The following is a 15,146-nucleotide window of genomic DNA, read 5'->3' as shown; positions in this document are numbered from 1 at the left end:
ATTTAATCTTATACCACTTCTTATATAAAGAACTGATTTGTTTCTTATGTAAATTCATACAGGCCCAAACTATCACTCTACTATAAAAAGATCATGGTGATCATCATGGGTTTCTACTGGTTCCTGATGGTTTTTTATTGATGTGGTATATTTTTTCATATTTGTTGACCAGCCAAAAACTTCCGGCAGAGTATTCTGACAGTCATGTTGGTATTTTATATACTGAGCATATATTCCTAATTCTTCAGGTGCTAAAGTGATTGAAAACTGGAGTGTTAGAGTCAATATAGATGGGTTTTATGTGTCGAGAGGTTGCAATGGTGACATTGTGTTAATAATGTTTTGATTCATCGATCCAAACACATACTATTCCTTAACTACACTGTAATTACAAATCACTACAACATGCAGTACATTAAGGTAACGTATATGTTGTGGTTTGGTCTGTACACACACTGTGCTGTGTCACAGTGATAGAATGAGTGGAAGCCCAGTGTTAGCTCATTAGTCATCTGAGTTTGCTGTGACTTTTTATACACAGTCACACCTTTATGTGATAATTACAAGGATATTATTTTGGCTGTTACTTCCTCATGTTTGGTTATTTAACACACTTACACAAGAGACTCTCTCTGAAGATTTGCTCGGTTTTCCTCTTACATTAAGTCCCTTGTGTTTATATTGTTAAAAAAAAAAAATCCTCCATTGCTCTGTGTGTTAACCTTATTTCAGCAAGAATTACGACTACATATTGGCCATTCTGTGATTCTCTGGCTACACATGAAGCAGGAGGCTCTGTCATTTGCACATTTCACTCCTCCTCAGTCTTGCTTAGTTTTGTCTGTCCATCTCGTTGCCATGGAGACGGCTTCGAGGGTGCTGATAAGAGGGGTTTGGATACAAAGAGTGTATATTAAACCACAGCTGCCAGCTTTCATTCAAATAAACCACTCAAAGCTGCAGATTCAAGGGTTAACTGCTTCAAACACAGAAACGCAGGAATAATTAGTGAGTAAATTACGATCTACTATAGGGCTAGAGATGAGGTGTTTAAAGGATTTCAATGGCTAGTATCATCAAAAAAAGTGTGCACGGCATGCTTGTATGTGATTGAAAGGTGTAATATGAACATGACCGAGTTGCAGAATATAATTCTGTGTTTAATGTATACTAAAATATTGTGTCTAATCACAAGGCAGACTCTTTCGCTTTCAGCTCCTGACCACATCCTTGTCTGAGCAATAGGAAAAAATCCGAAACTGTTCAGGGAACTGATATTTATCGCTGCTCTAATATATATTTAATAATAATTAAATAAGCATGACAACATGACTGAGGTTTTGTTTCTCTGTGTGTTCTGGAACAGCGACCCCCAACCGTCACTTATAATGGTTAACCAGGCCACCAATTTCACCTGCTGTTCTGTTTCTGGTTCAAGCCTTCTTACGGTTCTCCCAGCTCTCTGCTGCATTTCACTGACAGGCCTGGACTCATCCGTGAGTTTGTCACCCACTGAGATGAGAAACTGTTCAGTCAGATCCCAAATGACTGATTAAAATATTGTAATTAGGAGATAGATAACATATTATAGGAAGGATTTCAGATTTTGTTTTCACAACCCATTCATCCACCTAAATGCAGGCACAGATATCCGAAACGCTGTTTGCACTTCAGAATAGGCAAATAACATTATCAGATAAAGGTTTTCTTTACATTCACATACAGTAAACACAACCCCAAAACAGCTATGTGGAGGAATGAATGAATAAATAAATATAAATAAATTACAAGTTTATATTATTATTGCAAGATTTGAAGGGTAAAACCTTATATTAAACCTCTGAATCTTTCATTTATCCAAAGTATATTTTTGTACATGTATTTATTATTTCTAAGCCAACCCAAAAATCTGCAGTATAATTTTTGAAGTATAATTTTTTATAGCATTGTTGAGTAAGAGAATAAATAATGTACATTTAAAATGTGAGTTTTTGGTCATAAAAACACAATTTTTGTCTGTTCATTGTGATTGGAATTAGCTAAATTATTGTATATTCAGTTTGTCTGATTTGCTTCAGAACTAAAATCCCACTTTTTCCCCTGAGGAGTTTTGTCTTTACTTATTGATGTTTTTTTTACCTGAAATAATTAAAATCATATTTTTTTTATTGATGTGCATGTCCTCCAGCTCACCTTATTTGTAGAATAAGTCAAATGAGCATATATAATGGAGGCCTTTAATGAATTAATTGTAACTACGAAAAATTTTAAAACATTATTTCAAAAATAAATAAATAAATACAATAACAAGTAAATATATCAACGTTAATTTGATCCAAACGTAGGGTTTTAAATAACCAGAAGAAATGCCAGTCTGAATAAATGAATAAAGGAACGAATGAATGAATGAATGGATGGATGGATGGATGAATGAATGAATGAATGAAAGAAAAGATCCCAAGTAGGTGAGATAGATAGATAGATAGATAGATAGATAGATAGATAGATAGATAGATAGATAGATAGATAGATAGATAGATAGATAGATAGAATAAAAATGCATTAGTTAAATACAAAAAATTTCATGGTGCTCATATACAGCATTAGAGCGACCCCTACTGGCACTTTATCTTAAATACACGTGCCAAGCGCTCAGTTTCTTTCCCCACCCGCATTCCGATCGTTCTACTGGTTTTACCGGCTACAGGAGGTGTGTTAGTCACGGAATACAGGTGTATTAAAAATTAAAGCGTCACAGCTGACTTGTCCGCCATCTTGGACAGAAACGTAAACATTCATTCTCTCTCGGTGTGCTGGGGAAGGCTTGCTGCGAGTCTGTCCGCTGTCAAACGAGGCAGAAAACGCGTGTTTCCCCGCCCCTTGGTCGGCGCATGCAGTTTGAAAGACGATCGCTGAGACGTCGGATCCTCAGAATGGCCCATTACTGCGTTCCGTGAGCAAGAACCCAGGTACAGCTAGCTAGCATGGAGGAGGAAGCTAGCTGATATAGTGTCTTCTGTCTAAGTGTATGGGTTCACCCGGGGATAATGTCAGCTTTTATTTGACACCTAACTTTATTCCAACAGCTATTTGGAGGTGTTAGGTTACGCTAGATTTCTCCTTTAAGGTGTTCAAGCAAGTTTCCGCTTGTCGTGCTCGAGAAGTGTTTACGACTGTCAGGAAGCTTCCATGGCAACCGTGTAGACTCCATGTGCAGCCTTCAAACAGGGACTGATGATGTTTAGGTGCTGTAGACTTTCATATGCCCAGAGCTGATATTCTTTGTTAGAACATGTTTAAAGATGACCACTGGATGAGTACCACTGGAGACTACTTTTGAGAAAGATGCCGGGTGAGATGGACACATTTACATGGGGATGAAGACCCCATAAGATATGTCAGGACATTTAGAGACAGATACCCACCTGAAATGCTAGAACACCACCTTAGGAGACTGGTGAACACCTAAAGATAAGCATCTTTCAGAGTGGACCAACATCTGCTTTATTGCATGAACTCATTTAGAGTCGCATGAACACCTTCAGGAAACAACTTCATCTGCAGATCAACATCTTCTAGTTTCAGAGAACAACTTTCTTTTAATTTAACACCAGCAGCATTAGTTGAACACCTTTAGAGATAGAAGAACACGTTTAGAGCCGTTCTCTTTAGTGTCAGATGAAAACCTGCAGTGGTGGATGCATAAAATTGCAAAAATTGTGATGCATATCACGCATTTCTGTCCAGACATGGAAGACGTGGGCGGAGCTGCGAGTGCAGACTGAGGCACAGACGGAGCGGAAATGGACCAGGACTATGAGAGACGCCTTCTCAGGCAGATCAACCACCAGAACCTGCCTGATGGTCACATGTCCAAGGTGAGCCGTGTTTTTTTAAAATCTGGTACAGGTTACATTGAATCGGCTTCATAAGATATCTTCTCAAGATATTTGTGATATTTTCTTCCCCGTGCAGTCAGGCTTTGCCACATGCAGTCCAGTCAGTATTAAGTCAGGCGACAGGTTCATTCCCACTCGTGCAGGAAGCAACTGGAGCATCAACTTTCATTATGCCAACGTGAGTTTTGTTTGTTATTTGAAGGCCCTTTTTCAAAATGGCACCTCGCTTACTTTTATTGATTCTGCAGGAAAACTGCTGGTCTCCCAACCAAAATCAGCGCTCGAAGGACACCAGCGCAGACACAGGAAAGGGTAAAGTTTGCATCTCGGTTTTTGGCTCATTTTTGAACCAAACATTTCTAATTCGAAGTCATTGAGGTTTCTGATCCATATTAAAATACAGATGCAGTGGCCTACGCTGCTCTGCTTCGGAACGAGCTCCTGGGAGCAGGCATCGAGACTGTCCCTGACCCTCACACGGACGACCGACAGCATGCCGTCCTCTCCCAGGACATTCACAACCTCTTCAGGGTGAGACCCTCCAACAGCTTTTAGTTTGTTTATTGCTCTGCTCATTCTGTAGGCAAATATAACCTGGTTTCTTTTTTTTCTTGTCTCCTCTAGTACACACTTCACACAAAGAGAGTGCCTTTCGACAGCGGCACTGACATCTCCCCGTATTCCCTTTCTCCCCTCAGCAACAAAAGGTAGTCTCGGGGCATGTTCCTCATTTCCTTTCACTCGCTGCTTCACATGTCCCATATGGCATTCCTATAGTGTGGCGTGTGTGTGTTTGACTGTGCAGTCACAAGCTGTTGCGCTCACCGCGAAAGCCGGCCCGAAAGATCTCCAAAATCCCTTTTAAGGTTCTGGATGCACCGGAGCTGCAGGACGACTTCTACCTTAACCTGGTACACATATTTTGTTTTGAATGTTCAAGAATAGTAAAGCGTTAATAGCATTATATTATTACTATATGTTATAATGCAACAGCAAAGTCGCTATAAAGTTTACTTAGCAAGTTGTTGTAATAGAAAAAAAAAATGTTGAATGATTTTTGGGACTGGTTTTGGAGGCCACGCCCACTTCATTTGTCAGTGACTTTTCTCTGAACGTTGCTGTCCTTGGTGCTGAAATTAGGCTGCCTGCCACTGAGGTCATTGGTCACAACTCCCAATTGTTGCTTAGTACTTGAATCAGTGTAGTTGTATTATTTAATAAGGTCACGGTTCGGTGTTTTCACATGTATTTTACGATTTGCAATGTGTTAACAGGTAGACTGGTCCGCCGGAAACCTGCTCAGTGTCGGTCTTGGTGCTTGTGTGTACCTGTGGAGCGCCTGCACCAGTCAGGTGTGTAAAGGAACATGGGAGTAAATCTTTTTTGCTCTGCTACTTTATGGGACAGTGGTCCTGATGTGCCATTTTAATTCACAGGTGACACGGTTGTGTGATTTGTCGGTAGATGGAGACTCCGTGACTTCAGTCTGCTGGAATGAGAGGGTGAGTAGCATAGCAATTATTCGTATTTTTATTTTTTTTGCCTTTATGCAAATACAATGCAGGTTCGGTTTTTAACAAAAAAAAAATAAAAATACTACTGCTTATGTTCTTTGTAGGGAAGCTTAGTTGCTGTAGGAACCCACAAAGGCTTTGTACAGATTTGGGATGCAGCCGGAGGGAGGAAGTTAACCAGCCTGGAAGGACACTCGGCTCGTGTCGGTCTGTATAAACTCTTTGTTTTGATGTGTTATGGTTAGAAAGCATGCGTTTGTAATGTAATATCTGGTTTGCCGGTTTTGTATCTCAGGTGCTTTAGCATGGAACGGCGAGCAGTTATCCTCGGGCAGCAGGGACAGGGTGATCCTGCAGAGGGACGTCCGCGCACCGCCTGCTGCTGAGAGGAGGCTACAGGGCCACAGACAGGAAGTCTGCGGCCTCAAATGGTCCCCTGACCACCAGCATCTCGCCTCCGGGGGCAACGATAACAAGGTTGTGAATAAGAGTGCTAAGGATAGTCATACTGATAACGCTTACCTGTTATAACAGAGTGTTTTGGTGCTTTGTATAGCTCCTGGTGTGGAACAGCTCGAGCCTGGTGCCCGTGCAGCAGTACAGCGAGCATTTAGCTGCAGTAAAGGCCATCGCATGGTCGCCCCATCAGCACGGCCTGCTGGCATCCGGAGGAGGTACGGCCGACCGCTGCCTGCGCTTCTGGAACACGCTCACGGGACAGGCGCTGCAGAGCACTGACACCGGCTCCCAAGTCTGTAACTTGGCCTGGTCCAAACATGCCAACGAGTTGGTGAGAGAACACACACATGAAATGAGTTGTGTTCCTCATGTTAGAGTGCCAAATGCTTATAGTCTAACATACAATCCACGGGTCTTGCAGGTCAGCACTCACGGCTACTCGCAAAACCAGATCCTGGTGTGGAAATATCCATCACTCACGCAGGTGGCCAAGCTAACGGGCCACTCGTACCGTGTGCTCTACTTGGTAAGCAGGAACTTTACTGGCTGAACGGTGCAGCTCGGTTTGTTTCATCACATGCGATTAAACTCAATATCTTTATAGATTTTAAAGTGTGTGTTTGTGTGTGTTTATGCTCGCCAGGCTGTGTCTCCAGACGGGGAAGCCATAGTGACAGGAGCAGGAGACGAGACTCTCAGGTTCTGGAATGTCTTCAGTAAAACACGGTGCACCAAGGTAACACACACACACACACACACACACACACACACACACACACACACACACACACACACATATATATATATATATATATATATATATATACTATATGGACAAAAGTATTGGGACACCTGATCTTTCCTGCCATATGTTTTTTTCTCTAAACTGTTGTTACCACAAAGCTTAATTTTGTATGCGGTACAATACAATTTTGCATTCACTTTTAATTGCAAACCCAAACAGGAAGAGGAAGATCTTGAGTGGCCTGCTATAGAGCTCTGATCTCCTCCCTGCTGAACACCTTTGGGATGAATGTGAACGCAGACTGCACCCCAGGCCTCCTCACCTCACCAACATCAGTACCTGACATTACTAAAACTGATGACCACAAATATCCGCAATCTGCAAAATTCCAAAATCTTGTGGAATGTTTTCCCAGAAGTGTGGAGGGAATTAGAAGATCAAAATAGTACTGAATTTGGAATGTGATGCTCAAAAAGCACATACCATACTTATAACTAGGTGTCCACAAACTTTTGGCAATATAGCGTATCTATCTCTATATATATTTAGTTAAATCCATACAATCCATATATATTACTGTTATTACTGTAATTTTTAAACAGCTGATTTTCTTGCCATTGCAGGAATCCAAATCAGTACTGAATCTCTTCACCAGGATACGGTAGTGTCAAAGGACTAAGGAGGACTTTTCAGAGAGAATCTGGCATCTCCTCCTCTTCCTCCTCCTCCTCCTCCTCTCCACACTCCTCCCCATGTCTTCATTAAAAACCCCTAGTTTGTGTATTGTTTCGACTTTCTCGTTAATGTATCATGTGAGAGCCGAGAGGATGTTGTGTAATGTATGTAGAGAGAAACAGTTTATCTATAATGCCTGTTATTTTCACTATTTTGTAAGAACAAATACAAACGGGATCTTGTTCATCTGAGAGACGTCCATATGGAAATAAATACACTACTGCAGGATCTCTGTTAGTAGTTTATGAAAAATGTGTTGGTCATTTTCGTTATTCATTCGGTTACCCCGCCTTCACAATGCCCAGTGATCTGCTAACATTCTAAAGGTATGCTGTGGAGCGTAGGATTAAACGTATTAGAACACCTTCTGACCAAGTTCACTGACACCCAGAGGCAACGTCAATAGGGGGACATCAATGACTTGTAAAGGCAACCCTAGAAATACACATTCAAAAAAACTAGGATTTAATATGAAATTAGAACACAATGACCTTGTGTTATCTGTAAAAAAAACCAAAAAAGATTCAAAACAATTTTTGTTGTTGCCAGATCACTGTTGGTTTTTCCCCTGAATCGTCTTTTCACTATACACCGGATTCCACACAAGTGTCTGAAAACACGTGGATGTAGTTCAGTAATCCGCTGCGTGCTCCGTTCCCTGTAGACCCCGACACGACAGTGAGAACTCCTTCACAACGTCCCTCATCTTCCACTTACTCGCTTGTTCCCTGAAACCGAGGCAAAAAAAAAGCCAAGATATAGTTATTTTAGAGGACAATGGTAGCTAGTCGATGCTGGGATCTGAACTCAGAACCTTCTGATCGTTAACCGAACATCATCATCCTTCACCACATCTACCTTTTTTTACAGGGTGTGAAATAAAAGATCCACCCGATCAGTCGATGTCGGACAACAATGTGTTCAGGTTCTGTCATAGTGAGCAAATTGGGTGTTGGGTCGAATCCCAGAGCAAGTCGGCTTCAATAGGCTGCAGCCAAAGGCAGCATAGTGCCCGTATTACCTGAGGATCTGCTGGCAGAAGCGATCTTTGTGCTCCGGAGTGAGAAAGGTGCAGGGGAAGGCGTCAGGCTGCAGGGCGTCTCTCAACCGAGTCGCGAGCAAGCTGGGGCAGTGGAGACTGAGGGAGAATAGAACATCAGCCAGGTGCTCCAGCAGGCCCTGAGGAGCCTGCATGCTGATAACCTACACACACACACACACACAGAATTCTTAGCATATCCTCCATTCTATTGCTAATCTATGGCCTTGTGAAGCAATAAACAGCATTCATACATTTACACAGGGACGTCTATGAAAAAAAGTGTATAATGAAGTTTTATGAAGTTTATTTAGCAGTATGAGTAGAATAATGCCTGACCTCCAGTAGTGTTTGAAGAAGCAGCAGGCCATCCTCCTGCAGAACGTCTCGGACAGCGGGGACGTCTTCGCAGTGAGACACGAGCTCGGTCTGAGCGGTGCCACATACAGGAGAAGAAAACTTCAGTCATTTCATTTACGGCATTTGGCATACGCTCTTATCCAGAGCGACTTACAAAAGTGCTTTGAGTCTCTATCAATGAATAAATCAACACTGGTCAAGATTACACATTTTAGACAGCCTACAACTCAGAGAGGATTTTTTTTTATTTCAGGAAGAGGTCGTTCTTCATCATTTTATTTATTCTAAATCAAACCCCACAGTTTTGTTATGGTGCTGATGAAAACGAGTAGACGGAAAAGAAACTTTTCAGAAATACTATGCGTGTTAAATTGAGAAGAAGAAAAAGATTTTTAGTGCTTATTTCATACGATGAGGAAAAGATCTGCAGTTTGACTGAATGATTTATAGCTGAAATTCTACAGCACGTTACACAACTGTGTTTTGATACAATAAAAGGACTTACAAACAGCACACATGTGGACCTGAGAGTGGGCGTCTCCGGAAATCTGAGAGCTAAAATCCCTGTAGAGAGAAGCAGACACACTGTAAATTCTTTCTTTGTGTCAAAACTTTGCGTATTTTGTTATACAGTACATGCGCTGCTCGACTTCTCACCACAGTAGAAGACCACTCTGATATCAAGACACTCTGATCGATAAAGATCTGGTTTCCTTTTCAAAACCTGTGAGCCAAGAAGACTTCACGTCATTGTTTGTCTCTCTGGACAGAGACTATAATAGATGATAATGGAAACCTTAAATAATGTATACTTTTCTGCAGGATCTCTGCTCCAATTAAAAATAGATTTCCCAACCTGTGTGTGAAGCTTCATAAATGACTCTGCCATGTCAGGATGTTCTCTTGCACCTGCAACATCACCCACACACCCAAGATAGTGTTTAATCTCAAATAAACAAAAGGACGTCGTAGGTACCATATGTACAAACCATATGCCATATACCATATATACAAACGTTTGAGGACACCTGACCAAAAGATTGACTCGTGCTCCTTTTTGAACATCCCATTCTACATTGAGTCCCCAATTCCAGTTCTAGTAACCTTCACTCTTCTGGGAGGATGTTCCACTAGATTTTTGTTTGGTGGAAATTTGTGAGGTTTCATTCAGCCACAAGGGTGTTAGTAAAGTCAGGTACAGATGTAGGTGAGTTGAGGAGGCCTGGGGTGCAGTCAGCATTCACATTCAAACCAAAGGTATTTCATATGTTTGGAGCTCTATAGCAATCTTCCACTCCAACCTGATGTTTATGGAGCTGGCTTTGTACACTGGTGCATTGTCTTGCTGGACCAGGTTTGTGTCTTCTAGTTCAACAGTTTGGAGAAGAAGCACATATGGGTGGAAAAGTCAGGTGTCCCAATGCTGTCTATATGTCTATACAGTGTATATGCAATAAACCACTTTGGGTGGTGAAAAAACATGACCATGATCGAGAGGATCCTTGCTTACCTTGCTGAAAAACAGACATGGCGATGTTTGTGACAAGCTCCAGAACGATACGGATTGACGAGACTTGTTCCTTCTCACAGGCAAATGTCTGAACTAGCTATAAAACAGTAAAGAGAAAGAGAACCGCTCTGTAATTTCTCAGATCATTGCCGTGGCATTTAGAAATACCCATTCGTATTCCACCTGCTGGATGAGATCCAAAGCGGAGGCTTGTGGGTAGGCGCTGAACAGCTGACCGATCATCTCACAAAGTTGAGCCACGAGAGGAGCGAAATCGCCACCGAGGGTTTTCATCGACTTCCCGAAAACTGCACATGAAGCCTGTAAGGAAGCAAAACAATAAGGTAATGATGTATTAAAGAACGATGTAAAATGAGTGATTACCTCAGTATTACCTCCACCACTTCACTGTCTTTCAGGCACTTGCTCAGAAGTGTTTGGACGACAGGAAACACTTGCTGTAGCATGATTACTATCTGAAAGAAAAATCCACAAACAGGAAAATGAATTTACTCATGGTGAATTAAACCCCTGGCACATGAAGTATGAAAATAAGGAATGAGAAAATGATGTTTGGAACTGGACAAGGGTGATGAGGGCTGGACAAAATGAATGTTTCTTTACTGGATTGTTGTAACAAGCAAATCGATGCCCTCGAACCGCGTCCAAACCTTCGCCATGTGTGCTCAAATCAAGAGTGGAGAAGAGACTGGAGATCAGGCCCAGAACATGGATAATGGAGAGTTTACTATCAGGAGTGGGCTGGGAAATAAAAAGAAAAGATTCTACAATAAGGTGTAACAAGATCTAACATGTAAAATGTCACTAAATATGGCTGTTTGGAATAAGCTGAGTTGAATCTCTACCGTCTGATTGGCCAGCCTCTCCAAATCTTGGATATGAGGCGAGAGGAGAGAGAGCAGTTTTTCCGGAATCTCCTCATCCGGCATGGCCGAGAGTAAAAACCCCAGAGCCTGCATCAGCCACGTACTCTGAGGGCTCTGTAGTAAAAGAAAAAAACCACCTGTGCACATTAATAATTCTCCCCCGACCACAGATATGAATCACACCGCAAATGAGCAGAAGTCTGACCTTGTGGATTCTCTTGACAAGTGCATCCTAAAAAAGGAAAAAAATCACAAAATTTATACTTTATTCTTAGTTCTTTTTGTTCTTATTTGGAACTTTATTTGATCACGCTTAATTCGTGAACCTGTGAAGATGCCAGTATGTCATTAGCGTGCGGGTATAGGTGGTGCCTGCACTCGCGACAGATTCTTTTTAGCGTGGTGACTGCAGGCACGGAGAGGTCGCCGTCTGACAGGGCGGGCAGGACGACGCACAGGACAGCGGGCACCATGACTGGGTGATCGGACAACCACTCGGCCAGTGAGCCTTTAAAACACAGAGACTATTTACACAATACATATAAACTTTATAGGATACAAATTCACTGTTTGAGCAATCTGGTGCTTGAAGCTACAATTCCTACAGCATTTTTTTCATATCCTGATCCGTCATACCTATCGTGAGCATGACCGTCTCCGCGAGCTGAACGCTGTTCGCCGAGATAAGAGGGATGAGGCCGATCAGACCTGGAATCACGTCTGAGTAGCTCACGTCCACCGTGTCAGCTATGGACTGGAAACCGAACAACAGAGCCTCTATATCCTCCATGTAGAGAGAAAAAACAAAGATAAGATATAATAACGGATAGAACAAAGAATCACTTTTTGACTTATAATAGGATCACCCCTGGTTTAAACCTGTAGCTCTGCCCTATTGAATATGCTTAGATTTTGTTAAAGTTTATCATCAATAAAATGAGATACTGACCTGCCACGAGGACGACTGCGTCGTGTCGGTCAGCAACACACCGAGTTTGTCGTACAGTTTGCGCAGCAGTTCAGGGCCCAGCAGCTCATACACACACATTAGAGTGTCTGAGATATCGACTCTACAGCATGGAAGAAACTATTCACAGCTACTCCATCGCAACATGAGCACAACAATGTCACCAGTACAACATTTAATTCACCTGTAGGTTCTGAATTGTTCCTTGTCATCAGAAGACCACGAGGCGTAGTCGCGCTCATTAGGAAAGCGAGCTTTGTGCAGCAGAACGTCAACCAGCTGGAAGTAAAGGGGTCTGTACAGCTGCAGGTAAAACGTCTGCTTCTCCGTTTCCAGTGACATGATATCATCCTGAAATAAAAAGGAGAAACTTTTACAGAAATATAGGTTCATAGACAATATGCAAATTGGTATAGATAAAGATTTATGTGTCTGAACACTGTAACACAAGTGACTGACATGAGTAACTCTTATCAAAGAACCTTAACATATAAATGCACAGGTCTGCTGAAATTCTTCATTACCTGCAGTGTATACCAGAATGTGAGTGTAAGTGAACTGGAAGTCTCGTCCACTGGGTAGTGGCCAGGAATCGCAGTGCAGGACAGAATCATACTGACCAGAGCCTGAAAACTCTGCCAGTGTCCGATGTGCTCCAACAAAGTTCTTAAAAGAGAGATGGCATGAGAAAGAAAGACAGTGTTATTAATATTGACATGTTTAAAGAAGATTAAACTAAGTCCAGGTGCTTGTCATTCATCATCCCAGCACCAGAATTTGTAACTGTATAACTTAAGTCTGATGAGGTGCAGCTGACCTGCAGTGGGTTTCGGCGAGAGTGACAACGATGCGACAAATTCCATGACAGGTCTCCATGTCTCTCTCTTGCACTGCCTTCTTCAGCTGCTCCCCGAGCTCCAGCACATGAGGCAACGACTTCACCAGGCTGTCTGCAGACCTACCCATCCAAGTTGGATTAGTGTTTTATTCCACACTGATTAAATTCACTTACAGAAAAAAATTTAATGTCTTCGTAAAACGTAAGCCTGCATCCCTCACCTGTGCCAGTCAGGAACCGAGAAAGCACCGACGACGCTCTCTACAGCCGTGTCAAAAAGCTCAGGCACTTTAAGCAGCGCCAGGCTATCCTGCAGCACCCCTTCACTCTGACCCAAATCAACACCTAGAGTGAGCCAGGATGGCAGACAGCGCAGTGCTCGTTCCTTCATGTTGCACACCGAGCTTTCACGCCGCAGCAGCTCCCTCAGCAGGGGACACAACAACTTCCATTCTTGCACCAGGGCAGCCTGAAGTCTGGCACGATTTCCTGATGTGAACTTTCTGCTCTGGAGCTCCTCAGGCAAAACAGCGAGCACTTCTAACAATGCCAGGCACCGACCGTCCACCTCGCCCATGCCCTCTCCGCTCTGAAACGCCTGCAGGAGATCGGGCACAGCGCTGGGCCACGAATCAAGGAGCGTCCGGAGGATCAGAGACGCCAGGGCCACACAGAGGCGCGTCAGCACCACCTTGGGTCCGAGGGCGAAGTGGCACACGTGGGTGACGAGCTGAGAGCGGAGAGACTCACAGAGCTCAGAAGTGAGGTCAAGCCAGTGGCTGGAGATCTTGCTGTGTAGAGTGCTTGCACCAAAGAACTGGATCTCAGGTACCTGTTCGACGGCAAATGAATTCCACTTCACGTCCATTTTCTACAGTTTTTTCATCATTTGACCATCATTCGCCAAAATATAAGGTGTTAACCATTTGACCACTATAGATATCACATTGCTTAAAGACAGCTGCAAATTCTGACACCATGGTGTCCCCAAGCAACCCTGGACTGCTTAAAGATATACCGAAACTAAAGGTATTGTAAAGGTCACATGAACTTCACAGCACAGCAAAATTCTTCCTTTTGTTAGTAAGCTGGGGTCAAAGAACAGGGTCAGCCATGATATAGCACCCCTGGAGCACTTAGGCCTTGCTCAAGGGCCCAAGAGTGGCAGCTTGGTAATACCAGGGCTTGAGCCCCCAGCCTTCCGATCAGTAACCTAGAGCCTTAAACACTGAGCTACCACCTCCCCTTGATTGTACCACACTGTTTAGTAATTCTGACTGTTGTACCTGACCTTGTCTGGGGACAGCAGTGCCCAGCAGAACTGCCATGCCTGCGGGGACGCTTGGGCCTGCGCCAGCCACTTTTGGGCCACATTCTTCTGCACCATGTCCGGATCATAGTACAGCTGCTGAAGAGCCTGTAGGAGATCAAATTAAATAATGTCAAGAGATGCAGGAGACACGACCTCCTTCTTAAAACTTCCAAACTAGTACAAGATCAACACAAACTGATCAATCAGTAGTGCTGTATGACAAAAAAAAATTAGGCCTGAATTCTTCATATTTTGGTGAATCTCCAGCTCTGAGTGCCAACAGCAGTCACACAACACATGCTGGAGTTTATTATTAGTATCACAGAGCTTTACTCGGGTATCAGGTTACTTTTCTATGTCCTACGTCTCCTATAATGACCTCAGCTGTACACATTTCATAGAGTGCACTTGATTAGATTTGATATACCATTTATATCTGTAAAACAGGAACAATTTTCAAATGATACATATAATTTTATAATTCTTAGGCAACTTCTAAGAACAATTTAAACAATAAAAAAAGGACAAAGAAGTAGCTTTTTAAAAGAACTCATGAATTACAGATTTATCAGGATGGTTAAAGCAGAGACATTTGCCATTTTCAACTGAATAATTGATATCTCCTACCCTCTCCACTGCCTCCACAGTGAACTCAGTCGGTTCTGAGGAAGAGGACATTATAGCCGGTTCAATCGTGTACCGAAATGTCCTTAAAAAACTATATATCGCTGTCTAAACCTTTCACATGGTGCGTTCCTCGACTGATTTAAGACACAAAAGCGACTACAGAGGGTCTTACACACTGCCTGTATCCAGTCTTACTGAATAATCTTAGCGTTCCACACTGTGGGGTGTGTTCCAAATCATGCCTAGTGCACTAC

At 42.7% G+C, this 15,146-nt stretch overlaps 2 protein-coding genes across 2 annotated transcripts; one reads left to right on the top strand and one right to left on the bottom strand.

The window, feature by feature from the left end:
• The first annotated feature begins 2,739 nt into the window (after nucleotides 1-2,739).
• fzr1b (fizzy/cell division cycle 20 related 1b) lies at nucleotides 2,740-7,604 on the top strand. The gene is made up of 15 exons (XM_046851913.1): nucleotides 2,740-2,969; nucleotides 3,748-3,878; nucleotides 3,976-4,077; nucleotides 4,148-4,211; nucleotides 4,303-4,430; nucleotides 4,524-4,606; nucleotides 4,705-4,810; nucleotides 5,174-5,251; nucleotides 5,336-5,401; nucleotides 5,518-5,620; nucleotides 5,709-5,890; nucleotides 5,970-6,203; nucleotides 6,294-6,398; nucleotides 6,516-6,608; nucleotides 7,241-7,604. The coding sequence occupies exons 2-15, from the start codon at nucleotides 3,804-3,806 to the stop codon at nucleotides 7,280-7,282; spliced, it is 1,461 nt and encodes a 486-aa protein (XP_046707869.1). The 5' UTR covers nucleotides 2,740-2,969; nucleotides 3,748-3,803; the 3' UTR covers nucleotides 7,283-7,604.
• ipo13a (importin 13a) lies at nucleotides 7,581-15,097 on the bottom strand. Its single transcript, XM_046851910.1, has 21 exons — nucleotides 14,893-15,097; nucleotides 14,245-14,370; nucleotides 13,175-13,785; nucleotides 12,933-13,073; nucleotides 12,640-12,781; nucleotides 12,300-12,466; nucleotides 12,098-12,218; nucleotides 11,785-11,932; nucleotides 11,475-11,656; nucleotides 11,354-11,380; nucleotides 11,128-11,262; nucleotides 10,886-11,023; nucleotides 10,657-10,737; nucleotides 10,445-10,582; nucleotides 10,262-10,358; nucleotides 9,608-9,660; nucleotides 9,409-9,475; nucleotides 9,257-9,315; nucleotides 8,731-8,820; nucleotides 8,374-8,555; nucleotides 7,581-8,080 (listed from the first exon to the last, which is right to left on the bottom strand). The coding sequence occupies exons 1-21, from the start codon at nucleotides 14,941-14,943 to the stop codon at nucleotides 7,984-7,986; spliced, it is 2,853 nt and encodes a 950-aa protein (XP_046707866.1). The 5' UTR covers nucleotides 14,944-15,097; the 3' UTR covers nucleotides 7,581-7,983.
• Nucleotides 15,098-15,146: the final 49 nt, after the last annotated feature.

Source organism: Silurus meridionalis, chromosome 6 (assembly GCF_014805685.1).
Source record: "Silurus meridionalis isolate SWU-2019-XX chromosome 6, ASM1480568v1, whole genome shotgun sequence".
Classification (NCBI taxonomy): Eukaryota; Metazoa; Chordata; class Actinopteri; order Siluriformes; family Siluridae; genus Silurus; species Silurus meridionalis.
Note: the sequence above shows the minus strand (reverse complement) of the source record. Positions and strands in the feature narration are given on the sequence as shown.